At 41.0% G+C, this 19555-nt stretch overlaps 1 protein-coding gene across 1 annotated transcript in view; it reads right to left on the bottom strand.

Annotated features, from left to right (window-relative positions):
• LOC134809307 (uncharacterized) overlaps positions 1-11585 on the bottom strand; it is a 205540-nt gene extending 193955 nt beyond the window's left edge. Inside the window, exons 1-2 of the mRNA XM_063804242.1 lie at positions 11326-11585; positions 3002-3042 (exon numbers count right to left, since the gene is read on the bottom strand). Coding sequence (XP_063660312.1) covers positions 3002-3042; positions 11326-11585 — 301 coding nt within the window. The remainder of the gene's footprint in view (positions 1-3001; positions 3043-11325) is intronic.
• Between the last annotated feature and the right edge of the window lie 7970 nt (positions 11586-19555).

Below are 19555 nucleotides of genomic sequence, written 5' to 3'. Positions count from 1 at the left end.
AGAGGATGTTCTGTCCTAGAAGTGAATTGAGTTTCCTGATCACCCAAGCTGGCTTCCCCTGGTTCTGTTCTGGGAAAATATCCCTCATCAGTATTTCCCCAAAGTCAGATGCAGGATAATCATTTTCCAGATTATTCCTCATAAGAGGCTTCACTGCTTTAGTAGTCTACTTTGTATTGGTATAAGCATACAGACAAAGGGATCAAGGTTGTTGGCTAGGATTTTTGTTTCTTTGGCAGTAAAGCACACATAAATTAACAGCCTATTTACTTTTCAGCCATTCTACTGGCTAGGAACTCCAGCCAGAGATCTTGTCAAACCATGGGCTTGGAATCTGACAATATCACGTTCCTTGCTAGAGCTTTCCAAGTGCTACATTCAGCTTCTGTTTAGCTATTAGACGACATTTATGAAGACAGGAAGAAGAGCTACCATACTCCAACATTCAAAATGTCCTCTACTAATACATTCTATATAGGAACATGATGATTCCCAATGTCAAATGCCTAGTAGTTTAACAAAATGCTTTTTAATCATATGAAGCAACATGTGCCAAATATTTACAACTCATTTCATTCATTTAATGATAACTTATTGAACACTTAGAGCCTAAAGTAGCTATTGGTACAGTAAGGCTACATAACAAATAAGTATAATAGCTCAGAGGTAAACAAAAATACTCATTTTTCTCATCCATGGGTCTTCAAAGTCAATGAGGGCAGAATAAATTCAGGCTGAAAATTGAATATAGGTGTGCTTCACTATGTGCCTCATTCTGGCATATAGGTTGAAGCAGTCGCAACTAGACAGGGCATCTTTTTTTTTTTCTCACAGCAATGGCAGTAGACGAGACAAGCCCAGCTTTAAAGGTACTTCAAAGGTACATTTCAACTCTCTTCTCAGATCATGATAATCTCCTCTAGAAACACGTTCAAAGACATACCCAGAAGTAATGTTTAATTTGAGATCTCGGTACCAGGCGACCCAATCAACTTGACATATAAAATTAACCATTACATCATCCAACTATCATAAGGCCATGGCAGGGAAATGTATGTATAATACCAGTACTACAAGTGACTGAATAATTATGACAATTTAATCTACCACATCTGCTGCATCCCAAGAGTTGTTACAAACACTGAGGACAGAGCAGTGCTCAAAACAGGCAAAGCCACAACGCTGCTGGGTTTTAACTTGCAGTTGTGGAAACATGAAAACAATGAGCACAACCCCAGGTGTATTTATAAAATGTTACACAATGTTAAAAATGTTCAGAGTAGGCCAGGTGCAATGGCTGACGCTTGTAATCCCAGCACTTCGGGAGGCCGAGGCGGGTGGAACACCTGAGGTCAGGAAGTCGACCAGCCTGAACGACATGGAGAAACCCCATCTCTACTTAAAATACAAAATTGGCCGGGCATGGTGGCGCATGCCTGTGATCCCAGCTACTCGGGAGGCTGAGGCAGGAGAATCACTTGAACCCGGGAGCCGCAGGTTGCAGTGAGCCGATATTGCACCACTGCACTCCAGCCTGGGCAACAGGAGCGAAACTCCATCTCAAAAAAAAAAAAAATGTTAATGGTAGAATCGATGGTGGGTAGACAGGGAAACGTTTGAAAAAGCGACGCAGGTTAAGGGGTTTATAAAGTGGATGCGTTTTTGACATTTTGGATGGGGTGGTCAGGGAAGCATCTATGAAGAGCTTACATTTGAGCAGAGATCTGACAGATGGGAGGGATGGCTCCAAACTGAAATCTGGGAGGAAAGATTTCCAAGCAGTTGGTAGAGCAAGCTGAAAGGACTTTAAGATGAAACATGACCTGCTGTGTTTTAGGACAGCAAGAAAGCCAGCACAGCTTAGAAGACTGGTGGTGGATGAGCCCAGAGCGTTAAGCAGTTGTGTGATCACACAGGGCCTTGCGGCAATAAAAAGAACTTTGAATTTCATTTAAAATACTATGGGTAATATGACGATGTTTTCATATAAATAGATGTGAACATTTTAATTTATTAATAAGGGAACCAATAGGGAAGAAAGAAAAGTGAGTTCCAAGAGTATTTGACAAGCAAGAATTTATATAGTCAAGGCAAAAAAAAATGCCTATGTAAGACTTCTAAGTTAGATATATGGTTGTATGCTTTTCTACAGGAAAAGAAAACCATAGCAGTTTGGGTATTAACTTTTCCAGCAGACTACACAATTCTAACACCTTATCAATTTCTTGGTTAACCTCTAACTTCACAGGGTTCTAAACTGACTTCACTGTTAATAGCTGTGGATGATTATCAGCCAAATTTTGACAAGGCTGCCATCAGATGAGAATGTGTGTCAGACGAATGTCAGATGAGAATCAATCAGGCTTCTTAGGACATATTATAACATGATATTAACATATCAGGTCATTCATATTTTGTGATTTTTCCAAGTTTTGGATAAAGCTTCCTTTCACAAAGACATTGGAGGGAGTACGATATAGTTTGGATGTTTGTCCCCTCCAAATTTCACATTGAAATGTGACCCCCAGTGTTGGAGATGGGGCCTGGTGGGAGGTGTTTGGGTCATAAGAGTGGATCCCTCATGAATGGCTTGGTACCCTACCCATGGTTCTCATTCTATCAATTCACGGGAGAGCTAGCTGCTTAAAAAGAGCCCAGAACCTTCTCCTCTCTCTCTCTTGCTCCCTCTCTCACCACGTGGCATGCCTATTTCCACTTCACCTTCTGCCATGAAGAAAAGTTTCCTGATGCCTCACCAGAAGCTGAGGGTGCTGAAGTGACGCTTGTACAGTCTGCAGAATTGGGAGCCAAATAAACCTCTTTTATTTACCAATTACCCAGTCTCGGGTATTCCTTTTTAGCAACACAAAACAGACTAATACAGAACAGAATGTTGATATTCTATGACTTCTTTTTTAAAATAATTTCTTTTGCTGTTATGTGGTGAAGAGATTGCAAGATGCAACCATCAAAGTAGAATCACCACTTAGGAGCGTCTTACGGGAATTCTGATGAGAAACGATGGCAATTTGGACTAAGACACTGTCGGTGCAGATGGAAAAAAGCATAGAGATTCATAAGAAATTTGGTTGTTGAGTTTGCAGGAATTGATGATCTGTGCCTTTTTCAACATATCCCCTCTTCAGACCATAAACATTACTAGTAGTTTATAAGGCTTATCACTAGTGGGGAGAGAGGCAAGCTCCAAAATAACCCCTTTCCCTGATTTGTTTGCAACGTTACTGGTAATTTGTCTTTCCAAGTTCAATGTCAGTACTCCATTTTCCCTGTTACATAGCTAAAGTCTTCAGGGACAGCGAAAAGCAATGTCTTCTCTCCAGTAATGTCGACAAACATGTCTTAATCGCATCACTCCAGCAGTTCTCCCCTCTATCTAGCATTGCTCTTTTCCCACTCTTCTGGGTCAATATCATCAGATACAACTATGCTATTATTTCTACCATCTTAAGAAAAACTTGACTTGATCCCACTTCTTTGTTCAGCTTCACCCCCATTTCTGTCCTTCTCTGAAAAACAAAAGTCTTAGAAAGTATTGTCTATATTCTGTTTCTAATTCATTTTAAACCCAAATAAAGCTTGAGCTCCCACCATTCCAATAAAACTGCTCTTGTCAAAGTCACAAGTAAATAAATTGAATTGAAATAAAATGAATTAAAACCTACTCTTTCTATTCTGAGGCCTCATGTTATTAAAGTTAGCAACAGCATTTCAACAAGTTGGTCATATTCCCTCCTCTGATAGGCTTTCTTCATGTAGCTTCCAGAATACCACACACTTGGATTTCTTCCCAACACTCTTTCCACTGCTTCTTGGTTCCCTTTCAAGGTTCCTTGTTATTTCCGAGGCTTCTAAATGGCAGAGCGTTTCTGGCCCTTAAAGAGTCTCTCTACATTCATATATTTGATAGTCTCTTTGTATCCTGGCCAAAATACCATCTACATGCTGCTGTCTCCAAAATATATGTTTCCAAACTAGATCCCTTCTCTGAACTTTATATGTATACCTTTATATTTTATATATAACAATATTCTTATATATAAATATTCTTACATATTCTTGGCTGGGCGCGGTGGCTCACGCCTGTAATCTCAGCACTTTGGGAGGCCGAGGCAGGTGATCAGGAGGTCAGGAGATCGAGACCATCCTGGCTAACACGGTGAAACCCCGTCTCTACTAAAAATACAAAAAATTAGCTGGGCATGGTAGCACACTCCTATAATCCCAGCTACTCGAGAAGCTAAAGCAGGAGAATCGCTTGAACCCGGAAGGCGGAGGTTGCAGTGAGCCGAGATTGTGCCACTGCACTCCAGCCTTCCAGCCTGGGCAACAGAGGGAGACTCCATCTCAAAAAAAAAAAAAAAAAAAAAAAGTGGCCAATAGACATGAACAGATCTTTTTCAGAAGAAGACATACAAATGGCCAACAAACATGAAAAAAGGCTCACCACCACTAATCATCAGAGAAATGCAAATTAAAATAACAATGAGTTGCCATCTCACAACAGTCTGAACGGCTATTACTAAAAAGTCAAAAAACAACAGACGTTGGTGTGGATGTATAGAAAATGGAACACGTACTCTGTTGGCAAGAATGCAAATTTGTACAGCTTCTTTGGGAAACAGTATGGATATTTCTCAAAGAACTAATAATAGAACTACCATTCAATCTAGCAATCCCACTACTTGGTACCTACCCAAAGGAAAAGAAACAGTGATATCAAAAAGATTCCTGCACTCGAATGTTTATCGCAGCCCTATTTGCAACAGCAAAGTCATGGAATCAGCGAGTGCCCATCAATGGATGATTGGATAAAGCAAATGTGAGAGAGATATATATGTGTGTTATATGTATATATATCTATGTGTGTATATATGTGTGTGTGTATGTGTATATGGAGCACTACTCGGCTATAAAAAAGAATGAAATGGCCAGGCGTGGTGGCTCACGCCTGTAATCCCAGCACTTGGGGAGGCTGAGGCAGGTGAATCACCTGAGGTTAGGAGTTCGAGACCAGCCTGGCCAACATAGTGAAACCCGTCTCTACTAAAAATACAAAACATTAGCTGGGTGTGGTGGCAGGTGCCTGTAATCCCAGCTACTCGGGAGGCTGAGGCAAGATAAATCGCTTGAACGTGGGAGACAGAGGTTGTAGTGAGCTGAGATCGCACCACTGCACTGCAGCCTGGGCAACAAGAGCGAAACTCTTGAAAGAAAGAAAGAAAAGAAAATGAAATCATGTCTCTTGCAGCAACATGAATGAAACTGAAAATTTATTATCTTAAGTGAAATAACTCAGAAACAAATAAAATATTGCATGTTCTCACTTATATGTGGGAGCTAAATAATGTGTACACATAGATATGGAGGGTGGAATAATAGATATTGGAAACTTGGAAATGTGGGAGGCTTTGAGGGAGACGAGAAACTTCGTAATGGGTACAATGTACACTATTAGGGTGATGGTTACATTAAAAGCCCAGACCTCACCACTATACAATATAGTAAGATAACAATACCACATTAGTACCCCCTAAATATGTACAAATTTTTAAAAGGCCTAGTTAACATCTCAACTAAAATATCTAATAGTAATAATAACAATAATAACAACCGATGCTTCTATGGTGCCATTAATGACTGAGTCTTCCTGTTCTCTCAAAATTAATATGTTGAGATCCTAACCCCTGATGTGATGGTATTAAAAGAGACTTTTCAGATGTAATTAGGTCATGAAGACACACTCATCAATGAGATTTATGCCTTTACATAAAGATGCAAAACAGTTGCTTTTTCTCTCTCTGCCATTTGCATATTCAGTGAGAAGTTGACAGTCTGCAACAGGAAAGAGGGCCCTCACCAGAATCTGACCATGCCAGCACCTTGATCTTGGACCTTCAGCTTCCAGAAATGTGAAATAAAAGTCTATTGTTTATAAACTGCTCAGCGTGTGCTAATTTCTTATAGTTAAGCTAGGTTCTTCTTATTTGCAGACTTTATCATAAGCACTTTAAAAAATATATTAATTCAATTCTCACAAAAACCTATCATGTGTTGCATTAGCTCGTTTTCACACTGCTGATAGACATACCCGAGACTGGGAAGAAAAAGAGGTTTCATTGAACTTAACAGTTCCACATGGCCGGGGAGGCCACACCTGTATTCCCAGCACTTTGGGAGGCCGAGGCAGGTGGATTACCTGAGGTCAGGGGTTCGAGACCAGCCTGGCTAACATGGTGAATCCCCGTTTCTATTAAAAATACAAAAAAATTAGCCGGGCGTGGTGGTGTGCGCCTGTAATCCCAGGTACTCGGGAGGCTGAGGCAGAAGAATCGCTTGAACCCGGAAGGCAGAGGTTGCAGTGAGCCGAGATTGCACCACTGCACTCCAGCTTGGGCAAAAAGAGCGAAACTCCGTCTCTCTCTATATATATACACATATATATAGATACACACATACATATATATGTATATACAACACACATATATATACATATATATAGACATATACACACACACACACACACACACACATATTAGAGTCACCATTTACTCCCTACCACCTCACAAAACCCACATGTGCTTCATCAACAAATCTAACATTTCCACAACCTCCACATTTCCACAACCTCCACTGCTGCCATTTTGATCCCAAAGACCTCAGCTTTCATCTAGAACACTGCAATAGTATCCTAACTTTTCCCCTCCCCCTCCTTCCATTTTGCCTCTCCTGCATCAAACTCTCCAGTGGATTTTCATCTCACTCACCGTAGAAGTTCCAGTCCTTACAATAGTCTATAAGGTTCTACATGATCTTCCTCTATGTATTTCTCATTTCATTTCATCCTACTCTCCTGCTCACTCATTATGATCCAGCCGTACTAGCCTCCTAGCTATTCCTTAAAAACATCAGGCTTGCTCGTGCTTCAAGGTTGTTGCAGTTGCTGTTCCTTCCGTATGCCTAAATGCTATCGTTTAGATATCTGCATAGTTCACTTCCTCACTTCCTTCAGGCCTTTACTCAAATGTCGTTTTCCTAGTGAAGTTTCCTCGGCCACCCTATCTAAACTTAAACTCTGCCCAACCGCTGCACAATCTCTCCTCATGCTTTCTTTTTTTTTAATTTTTCTGTTTCTCATTTATTGCCTATATCCTTCTATTAAAAGGTAAGTTCTATGAGAGTAAGGATTTCTATTTGTTTTCTTTGCTGCTGTATCCTCCGTGTCTAGAACAGTATTTGGCACATAGCTGGCACTCAATAAATATTTGTTGAAACAAATAAATGAATGAAATCAAGTAAGTAATTTTTAACAGGGAATCTCAAGTGAGGTAAGGTATCCCTTGGTTGATGGGTATGTATTATCCAAGGTGTCTTTCTCTTAAACAATCTTCAGATTCCTCTCTCATTTCAGCCATGTGAATCACACTTCTATAGGCCCTCACTGACCTGGAAGTAAATTTATGAAGTAGATTGCCATCACCAATAGGTGAAATTTGATCTGCATAGAGTTAACTGATGTAAGTAATCGTAGTTATTACATAACTTGGTTAAGTTTTTTCTTTTTTTCTTTTTTTTGAGACAGAGTCTCACTCTGTCGCCAGGCTGGACTGCGGTGGTGTGATCTCGGCTCACTGCAACCTCCACCTCCCGGGTTCAAGCGATTCTCCTGCCTCAGCCTCCCGAGTAGCTGGCACTACAGGCGCGCACCACCATGCCCAGCTAATTTTTGTATTTTTAGTAGAGACGGGTTTCACCATGTTGGCCAGGATGGTCTCCATCCCCTGACCTCGTGATGCACCCACCTCAGCCTCCCAAAGTGCCGGGATTACAGCGTGAGCCACCGTGCCTGGCTAAGTCTTTTTCTTATAAGGACTTTCCCAGCAAATATCCTTGTAGCTTCTAGATTGGAAAAACACAGGCCTCAGATACATACCAGTGAGTTTCTTGTACCCTGTGTGGTAGGTATTCTTTTAAAATTCAGTCAACTAGTGTGAGTACTCTAAGGGGAAAGCTCCTTTCTTTTAAAGTTTTTAAACCTCTGCATTTAAAAAAAAAATTAACTTAAGGAAAAATCCTTGTTAAACTTTAATTATTAACATTGACTACTGATAAAAAAGGAATGAAAAAATATTCTCTTCTTATCAATCCCTTAATTCTATGAAGAGATGTCCAGCTGAAACCCTTTCTGGCACCTGAGCTTCACGGGTAGAGGAACTTTAATTGAACTCTAAAAGATGGAGCCTCTATAGAAAGTATGAATATTTTGGTACACATCTTCATGAGCCATTTGCTCCACAGTATTTTTCTTAATGGAGACATTCAAATATTACATTTGCTATTAACATCAACGGAATTCAGTTATACCTTTTAAATAAATACATGTTATAGAGTACCTAGTTTAACTAGGAATTGGCATGAAAGAAAATCTGTTGCAATTTTAAGACCGGTGTTCCGAGCATTTTATAGAAATATCTGTATTAAGATACTGCATTGCCCCATTATTTGAGCTGGCACTTTGGTCTTACCTGGAAGACACATAACTGACACAGAGATCATTCTGTGATTATCAGACAGTGACTGCTGTAAAACAGTAAGTGAGGTATTTTTTTCTCAGCTCCAGCGTTATTAGCCTTAGACAACTCAGATACAGCAGCAACTGCTGATCCAGCTATAAAGTGTGAAGGGAAATGAAGCCTGTGATCTCTGGGAGAGTCTGATTCTCCCATTTCCTGCCATTAGCAAAAGTAAGTTTTATTAAATACAGAGTTATTTAGTAAACGGGGACACCAAGTAGGCTTTAAAGTTGCTTCTAAAGTGTGCTTATACTGGTTATTCATTTCAAAGTAAGTTGGAAGAACCGAGGGGAAAATAGTATTCCAGAAACTTTTACCTCCATCTACATGACTTTGGATTGACTGGACACATTTTGCATACAAATGGAGATTCCTAATATTCTTACCCCAGAGGATCCAGCCCAAACCCATATGGTACAGAAGGAATTGTAAGTAGAAAATATAAAATAAGATGACATCATTCCAAATATACAAAATGAAACTAAATGTTGATTATATTTGCCTATTTAACAAGAAAGATAGTAATATTTGAATCTAAAAATATAGCTATTTACTACTTACAAGAAATTCACTTTAAAAAAAAAAAAAAGCAACAACACCAGAAAGGTTGAAATAATTAAAACGACATAAAAAGATATATGAGGCAAGAGATCATGCCACTGCACTCCAGCCTGGGCGACAGAGTGAGACTTCGTCTCAAAAAAAAAAAAAGAAAAAGATATATGAGGCAAATAATTAAGTTGGTACATCAACAATCAATATTAATATGAAAATAAGTTGAATTCAAAGAAAAAAATACTAAATATATGAAGAAGTATACTTCATCATGATAGAAAGGACAATCCACCTAGCCCACGTAGCTCGAATTTGTGAAAACTCAACAGCATGACCCAAAATCACATGAAACAAAACTTGAAGAAAACACAAAAAGAAACCACTAAGGTAGTTTTAACATGAATTTCTTTTCAAAACTGAACAATTAAAATATCAAATTATACAAATTATTTGAACAATGCCATTAATATACTTGATCTAACGTGTGTGTTCATGCATGTATGTGCATGTGTGTAGAAAAAGACGAAAAGGAGAAAATAGAGAGAGACATAAGAAGAAAAGTTTGTTTTTTTTTATGCACACAGTGAACATTTACAAAAATTGACTGTGCTCTGGGTCAGGGGTCTGCGAATTTTTTCTGTTTAGAATCAGATACGTGGCTGGGCGCGGTGGCTCACGCCTGTAATCCCAGCACTTTGGAAGGCCAAGGCAGACAGATCACGACATCAGGAGATCAAGACCATCCTGGCTAACACGGTGAAACCCCGGACTCTACTAAAAACACAAAAAATTAGCCGGGTGTGGTGGCACATGCCTGTAATCCCAGCTACTCGAGAGGCTGAGGCAGGAGAATCGCTTGAACCCGGGAGGTGGAGGTTGCAGTGAGCCAAGATGGCGCCACTGCACTCCAGCCTGGGAGACAGAGCGAGACTCTGTCGCAAAAAAAAAAAAGAAAAAAAAAAAATCAGATATGTAGTAGGCTCTGTGGGTTATAAGGTCTCTGTTTTACAAATATTCAACTCTGCCAATACAGTACAAAAGCAGCCATAGATAATACCTACACGAATGAGCGTGACTGTGTGCCAAAAAATCTTTACTTATAAAAATTTGCCAATGTGACTGTTTCACCTCATAAAAAATTTTCAGCTTGGTCACAATGGCTCACGCCTGTTATCCCAACACTTTGGGAGGCCAAGAAAGATGGATTGCTTGAGCTCAGGAGTTGAGACCAACCTGGGCACCATGGCAAAACCCCATCTCTGCCAAAAAGAACAAAAATTAAAGATCAGCTGGGCATGGTGGCATGTGCCTGTAGTCCCAGCTACTCACAAGGCTGAGGCAGGAGAATTGCTTGAGCCTTGGAGGTGGAGGCTACAGTGAGCTGTGATCACACCACTGCACTCCAGCTGTGGCAACCGAGTAAGACCCTGTCTCAAAAAAAAAATCTAAATAAATTTAAAGAATTTACATCTTAGGCCTCATTTACACACACACACAATACACACACACACACACACAAAGAAAGTAGAAATCAGAAATTAAAAGATGAGTTTACATTTTTGGAAATTAGCAAATTGCTCTCATATTACTCACATATTAGAAAAGCATCATACTGGAATTTACAAAATATTTTAAACTAAATAATAAAAACCCACACATAAAATGTGTGGCTCTTTTCTTTCAATTAGATGTAAAAGGATGGAAGAAGTTTTTTCAAGAGATTAATAAATTTGTTAATCTCCCAATAAAACTGAAAACAAAATAAGAGAACATACAAATTCCCAATGTCACGAAACAAAGAGGAACAGCACTAAGAGACAGGACTAGCTGGATTTCCTAGACCGACTAAGAGTTCCTAAGCCTAGCTGACGAAGGTGACTGCACTCACCTTTAAACACGGGGCTTGTAACTCAGCTCACACCCGACCAATCAGGTAGTAAAGAGAGCTCACTAAAGTACCAATTAGGCTAAAAACAGGAGGTAAAGAAATACCAAATCATCTATCGCCTGAGAGCACTGGGGGAGGGACACTGATTGGGATATAAACCCCAGGCATTCAAGCCGGGAGTGGGCAACCCCCTTTGGGTCCCCTCCCGTTGTATGGGAACTCTGTTTTCACTCTATTAAACCTTGCAACTGCACACTCTTCTGGTCCATGTTTGTTCCGGCTTTCGCTCACCGTCCACCACCGCTGAAGGCCGTCCGTCCACCACCGCTCAACACCCTCCGTCCACCACCGCTCAACACCCTCCGTCCACCACCGCTGAAGGCCGTCCGTCCACCACCGCTGAAGGCCGTCCTCCACCACCGCTCAACACCCTCCGTCCACCACCGCTGAACGCCGCCCTCGCAGACCCGCCATTGACTTCCACTCCTCCAGATCCAGCAGGGTGTCCTCTGCCCTTCTGATCCAGTGAGGCGCCCAGAGAGGCTCGCCATTGTTCCTGTGCAGCTGAGTGCCGGGGTTGGTCCTAATCTAACTGAACGCTAGTCGCTGGTTTCCACGCGAGAATTCTCTTCCGTAACCCAGGGCTTCTAACAGAACTGTACGGATCACCGCGTGGCCCAAGGTTCCCTTCCTTGGAATCCGTGAGGCCAAGAACCCCAGGTCAGAGAGCAAGAGGCTTGCCGCCATCTTGGGAGCTCTGGACGCAAAGACACGCCCATAACAGCACTACCGGCCCTACTGAAAGTGAAATACTACTAATAGAATATGAGAGCAAGCTGGTCGGGCACGGTGGCTCGCGCCTGTAATCCCAGCACTTTGGGAGGCCAAGGCGGGCGGATCACCTGAGGTCAGGAGTCTTCTGAGACCAGCCTGACCAACATGGTAAAACCCCGTCTCTACTAAAAATACAAAAGTAGCCAGGCGTGGTAGCGCGCACCTGTAATCCCAGCTACTTGGGAGGCTGAGGCAGGAGAATCACTTGACCCAGGGAGGTGGAGGTTGCAGTGAGCAGAGATCATGCCACTGCACTGTAGCCTGGGCAACGAGAGTGAAACTCTGTCTCAAAAAACAGAAAAAAAAATGAGAGCAACTGTATGCCAATAAATTTGAAAATTCAGACTCAATAAAAAAATTACTTGAAAAATACAACTTACAAAAACTAATAATGAATTGAGATATACAAATATACAAACAGCCCAAAATCTGTTAAAAATTGAACTTTTAAAGGTTATATATATTACGTACATGTAATTTAACTCCCCTCCACAAAAAGACTCCAATGTTTTCACTAGTGACTTCTGACATATTTAAAGAAATAATACCTAATTTACATAAATTCTTTCAAAAACAGGAGAAAGAAATGTTCCTCAACTCATTTTATGAGACTAGCAAATCCCTGATATCAAAATCTATCAAAGATATTATTAGAAAACTAAAGATCAATATACCTCATGAATGCAGGCACGAAAATCATTAAAACATGAGCCAACAAAATCAAGTAAATAAAATCAAGTAAACACAAGGGTAATTTATCATGACTGTGCTAAGTGTCCCCAAGTCCAAAAACCAGCCTTGGTGATTCACTAGAAGGACTTACAGGACTGACTCAGGATATAGACGTTGTATTCATGGCTAAGATGTAATAAAATGAAATGATATAAAGCAAAATCAGCAAAGAGAAAAGGTATGGAGGGAACCAGGAATAAGTTTCCAAGTCTTCTCCTGGGAGAGTCACATAGGATGCACGCACTTCTTGCAGCAACAAGCTGTAACAAAATGTGTGAAATGTTTTCTACCAGACAATTTCTTTAAAGACTCAGTGTTTATTAGAGGTTGATTATGTGGTGACTTTCTGCCTAGGGCATACCAAAATTCCAGTCCCCCGAAAGTAAAGTAGGTGTTCAGTATAAACCACATTGTACGGTTTAAGCACAGTAAGCCACTCTTATCAGTTCCTTTGGGGAGAAGTCTCCCAAAATCCAAGTTACCAGACACCATCCAATGGCCAAACTTGCAAGCAAGCCTTTCTAATATCTAGGCCTACAATATTAACATTTTTCTGAAAAATGACCAACTGAGTTTTATTCTGAGAATAAAAAGAAAATGTTTTAACAATTAAAGTCCAACCAGTGTATTTCACCATCTTAACAAAATAATCCAAATAAAGAACATCTGATTGTTTGAATAGATGCAGTAAAACTACTTGGCAAAATTCAACATTCTTGATAATCTAGTTATAGACAATAATTTCCTCATTCCAATAAAAATCATCTATAAAAACTTATGGCTAGTATCATACTTCCTGTGAAATTGTAAACAGTTTGCATAAGACTTCCAAAAAGGAAATGGTTTTACAAGCAGTCCTAGACAGAGCAATAAAGCAAGAATATTAAATAAAAGGTCGACATTTTAGTATGAAAACAGTTAAAACTTTATTAGCAGACGACATGGTCATTTGCACAGAAAATTCTATGTAATATACAAAACAACTAGTAAAATTAAAAAGTTAATCTAGCAAATTTACAGCATACAAAGTTGACATAAAAAAACTATTGTTTATGTACCAGCAACCAAAATTGCAAAATAAACTTAAAATACCACTTTCATAATATTCAAAAGCAGAAAATGCTTAGAAATGAATTTAATAAGTATCTAAAACTTCCACACTAAAAACTGTAAGACATCATTGAGAGAAATTAAAGAAGACCTAAATAAAAAGAGACATGTACTATGTTCATCAATTGGATTACTTAATATTGTTTAAATGCCTGTTCTCTCTAATTTAATTTATACATTCGTCATGATCTCAATGAAATCACAGCAGAATTTTTTAGTGGAAAACGAAAAGTTGGGGAGCAAGATGGCAGAATAGACAGTTCTACCAGTCATCCACCTCACAAAGACATCAGGTAAACAATTATCTACACACAAAAAAAGCACATTCAGAAGAACCAAAAATCAAGTAAGCACTCACTATGAAAGGAAAATAAATCTTGGAACCCCCAAATCACTACACTAAAGGGAAAAGTCAAGCTGGGGACTGCTTCAGGCAAACCTACCTCCCATTCTAGTCAAAGTCATCCCTCTGCTCACTGAGATAAATGCATATCTGATTTCCTTCTTTGGAAAGGCTTATCAGAAACTCAAAAGAATGCAACCATTTGTCTCTCACATACCTATGACCTGGAAGCCTCGTCCCCACTTCGAGTTGTCTTACCTTTCCAGGCAAAACCAGTGGACATCTTACATATATTAGTTGATGTCTCATGTCTCCCTAAAAATATATAAAACCTAACTGTAGCCGTGCGTGGTGGCTCATGCCTGTAATCCCAGCACTGTGGGAGGGCTGAGGTGGGCGGATCACGAGGTCAGGAGTTCGAGACCAGCCTGACCAACATGGTGAAACCCTGTCTCTACTAAATATACAATAATTAGCTGGGCGTGGTGGCGTGTGCCTGTAATCCCAGCTAGTCAGGAGACTGAGGCCGGAGAATCGCTTGAACCCGGGAGGTGGAGATTGCAGTGAGCCAAGATCACACCACTGCACTCCAGCCTGGGCCACAAGAGCAAAACTCCGTCTCAAAAAAAAAAAAACACAACAGAAAAACCAAGCTGTGCCCCGACCACCTTGGGCACATGGGCACATGTTGCCAGGACCTCCTGAGGCTGTGTCACGGGCGCACGTCCTTAACTTTGACAAGATAAACTTGCTACATTGACTGAGACTTGTCTCAGATACTTGGGGTTTACACAGAATACATGGTTTTAATTTCAAATTGCTGTAAGAGTCACTGAAGAGGTAAGAAAAAGTGCCTGGAATCACCAATGCCACTTCTCCCTCATCCCTCAGCAGCAGTGGTGTGGTGTGGGGAGCATTTCCGTGTGCAGGAGGGAGGGATAGTGCAGCAATTGTGAAGCACTGTAACTCCTGCCCTGTAATAGCATAACATAAAACCAGACCAAATTCAGCTGATGCCTGCCCACAGAGGGAGCATTTAAACCAGCCCAGCCAGAGGGAAATCACCGATTCTTTTGTTACCAGAAAGGGGTCCCGATCCAGACTCCAAGAGAGGGTTCTTGGATCTGGTGCAAGAAATAATTCAGGCCGAGTCCACAGAGTACAGTGAAAGCAAGTTGAAGAAAGTGAAGGAATAAAAGAATGGCTACTCCATAGACACAGCAGCCCGGAGGGCTCTGGTTGCCCATTTTTACGGTTATTTCATGACTATATGCTAAGCAAGGGGTGGCTTATTCATACCTCCCCTTTTACACCATATAGGGTAACTTCCTGACGTTGCCATGGCATTTGTAAACTGTCATGGCGCTGTCGGAAGTGTAGCAGTGAGGACGACAAGACGTCACTCTATGGACATCTTGGTATTGGTGGGTTTGCTTGGCTTCTTTAAAACTGCAACCTGTTTTATCAGCGAGGCCTTTATGACCTGTATCTTGTGCCGACCTCCTAGCTCATCCTGTGACTTAGAATGCCTAACCATCTGGAAATGCAGCCCGGTAGGTTTCAGCCTCATTTTACCCAGCTCCTACTCAAGATAGAATTGCTCTGGTTCAAACGCCTCTGACACCAGTGGTCTACACATGAGTTCCTGCAAGCCTCACCACTGCGGGACAAAGTGCCCTGGGGCTCTAAGTAAATTTCAATGGTAGTTTAGACCACAAGGACTGCAACTTTTCCGTGAAACCTAGTGCTGAACTGGGCCCAGAACCAGTGGACATGACCCACCCAGCAAACAGCTGGAGCTTCTTTCTTTTTTTCTTTTTTTTTTTTTTTTTTTTGAGACAGAGTTTCACTCTTGTTGCCCAGGGTGGAATGCAATGGCGCGACTTCGGCTCACTGCAACCTCCGCCTCCCAAGTACAAACGATTCTCCTGTCTCAGCCTCCCAAGTAGCTCGCATTACAGGCATGTGTCACCACGCCTAGCTAATTATTTTGTATTTAGTAGAGACGGGGTTTCACCACGTTAGGCTGGTTGTGAACTCCTGACCTCAGGTGATCCACCTGCCTCGGCCTCCCAAAGTGCTGGAATGGCAGGTGTACGCCACCGCGTCCGGCCTTCAGCTACGGTTTCTAAGGAAGTGCTGGCCTCACTGCTCCCCTAACCCCAAGCTGCACAGCTCATGGCTCTAAAATACACCCCTTCCTTCCACTAAAGGGGAGGAGAGGAAATAGTTGGGAGGACTTTGTTTTGCATCTTGGAAACCAGCTCAGCCATAGCGGGATAGGGCACCAGTCAGAATCATGAGACCCCCTCCTTTCCAGGCACTAGCTCCTAGATGATATTTCTAGATGCACCCTGGGCCAGAAGGGAACCTGCTGGCTTGAAGGAAAGAATGCAGTCCTGGCAGCATTCATCACCTGCTAACTGATGAGCCAAAAGTGCAAGCAGGTGAAGCAAAATTAAACAAGTGGTACTACATGAAATTGAAAAGCTTGATGTACAAAGGATACCATCAACAGAGTGAAAAGACAACCTACATAATGGAAGAAAATGTTTCCAAACCATACTCCTGACAAACGAGTAATGTCCAAATATATTAGGAACTCCTACAACTCAATAGCAAAAGAAAAACACACACACACACACAAAAAACCTGGACAGTGGAGTTGAATAGGCATTTCTTCAAAGAAGACATACAAATGGCCAAAAAATAGATTAAAGATCCTTAATGTCACTAATCATAAAAGCAATGCAAATCAAGACCACAACGAGATATTAACTCATGCTTTTAGGATAGCTGTAATTAAAAAATCAAAAGATAACAAGTGGGGCAATGATGTTGAGAAATTGAGAACCTGTAAACTCTTGGTGGGAATGTGAAATAGGGCAGCCGCCATGGAAAGCAGTGTGATGGTTCCTCAAAAAAATTAATAATAGAAAAACCTAAATGTCTGTCAGTAGATGAATAAATAAGAAAAATATATATGCATTCAGTGGAATATATTATTTAGCCATGAAATCCTGCCATATGCTACGACATAAATAATCCTGAAGGATGTTATGCTAAGTGAAATAAATCAGTCACAGAAGGGCAGTTACTTCGTGTTTCTACTTATATGAGATATCTAAGATAATCAAACCCATAAAAACAAAGAGGGCCGGGCGCGGTGGCTCACGCCTGTAATCCCAGCACTTTGGGAGGCCGAGGCGGGCAGATCAAGATGTCAGGAGATCAAGACCATCCTGGCCAACATGGTGAAACCCCGTCTGTACTAAAAATACACAAATTAGCTGGGTGTGGTGGTGCGTGCCTGTAGTCCCAGCTACTCGGGAGGCTGAGGCAGGAGAATTGCTTGAACCCAGGAGGCGGAGGTTGCAGTGAGCCGAGATTGCACCACTGCACTCCAGCCTGGCAACAGAGCAAGACTCCACCTCAAAAAATAAAAAAAATAATAAAACAAAGAGTAGAATGGTGGTTTCCAGGGTCTGCTGGAAGGAAAAATATGTACGGTCACTGGTATACTTCCTCAGGTTCCTCTCTCAATTATATTTAAATCTATACTTCTTTGGGGCAGCTCTTTCTTCTATCTTGGGTTGGTACCTTAAAATGTTTCCTAGATTTTGCTAATATCGAACTTGGCTATCTTAATATTTTCTCTGCTATATTTGGGTTATTTCAGAGTGGAGAAGGTAGAAATGCCCATTACTCTCCCATTTTCAAGCATCAAGTCCCTTTAAAACATGTATTTAATGACATAAACCTAATTAGACATTCTGGTTCTTTTAAAACAAAATGAGGAACCATTTTAAGAAGTATACAGTTTGGTGGTGTTATCATATTCAGAGTTGTGCAGCTCACAACACTAATTCCAAAATATTTTAATCACTCTAAAAAGAAACTCCATACTCATCAGGAGACACTCATTATTCTTCACCTTAGCTCCTGGCAACCACTAATCCATTTTGTGGCTCTGTGGATTTCCCTGTTAGAATATTTCATATCAATGGAATCAGACAATTCATACAATTTGTGGCCTTATGTGTTGGGGGGCTGTTTTCCTTTAGCATGATGTTCTTGAAGTTCCTCCATGTTGTAGCATAATGAATACAATTAATTGTATTAATTAATTAAATTGTATTAATACAATTAATTTTTTTATTGTGTTAAGAACCCTTAACATGAGATCTACCATCTTAACAAATATTAAAGTGCACAGTACAATATTATTAACCGTAGGCACCAACGCTGTAAGCAGAGGTTTAGAACTTACTCACTTTGCCTAACTGAAACATTATACCCATTGAACAGCAACTTCCATTCATCTGGTGCTCAGCTGCAGCTTACAAATGTTGCAGAATTAATGTCCCGAGCACCTAATTTCCAAGGATGGTGGGAGGGAGTAAGAAGGTAATTGCCCCAGCCACCTTATCTTTCAGAGGTGTCTTACTCTCCTTGCTCCCATACTCGGAAGACCAATGCTCACCTCTCAAACTTCCTGCACCCGTTCTTGCACTCATTCTTAGAATGAAAAGAAAAGGACAAATACTCTGCATTGTAAATATCCCTAGAGCAGCCAATGTCTTTATTGACATAGGGGAAAATGAAGCTTCAAAAGAAAAAAAAAATACACTCATACACATCAACACACATACACATACATGCACACACGTGCAAAATTCTGAATATTAAGGAAAATTCCTACCATCCCCAAACTCTTCCCATGCACTTTCCGTAGATAGATAGATGGAAATGATTTGGCCCAGAAAAGCCTTTTTTCAATCAAAAAGGTGCTCAAAACAGGGCAGGCACAAATAAATAAAAAGTACCCTATGAGGGCCGGGAGGGGTGGCTCACACCTGTAATCCCAGCACTTCAGGAGGCCGAGGCGGGTGAATCACCTGAGGTCAGGAGTTCAAGACCAGCCTGACCAACATGGTAAAACCCCGTCTCTACTAAAAATACAAAAAGTTAGCTGGATGTGATGATGAATGCCTGTAATCTCAGCTACTCAGGAGACTGAGGCAGGAGAATCGCTTGAACCTGGGAGGTGGAGGTTGCGGTGAGCCAAGATCGTGCCACTGCACTCCAGCCTGGGGCACAGAAGGAGACTCCGTCTCAAAAAAAAAAAAAAAAAAGGTACCCTATGAGAAACAAAGGTGAAGAGAACAGAAAAAAAAAGTCAGAAAAATAATACCCACTGCTAAAGTTTGCCACAGGAAAGATTAAAAATTTCACCAATTTCCACGTTCTATAAGGGAAGCCAAGGTTAGTTGGACCAACCTGTATTAGTTCATTGTCACGCTGCTGATAAAGACATACCCGAAACTGGGAAGAAAAGGAGGTTTAATTGGACTTACAGTTCCACATGGCTGGGGAGGCCTCAGATTCGTGGCGTAGGACCAAAGGCTACTTCTTACGTGGCGGTGCCAAGAGGGAATGAGGAAGAAGCGAAAGCGGAAACCCCTGATAAACCCATCAGATCTCCTGAGACTTATGCATTAT

Source organism: Pan troglodytes, chromosome X, assembly GCF_028858775.2.
Source record: "Pan troglodytes isolate AG18354 chromosome X, NHGRI_mPanTro3-v2.0_pri, whole genome shotgun sequence".
In the NCBI taxonomy this organism is placed as follows: domain Eukaryota; kingdom Metazoa; phylum Chordata; class Mammalia; order Primates; family Hominidae; genus Pan; species Pan troglodytes.
This window is presented reverse-complemented; position numbering and strand designations above follow the sequence as displayed.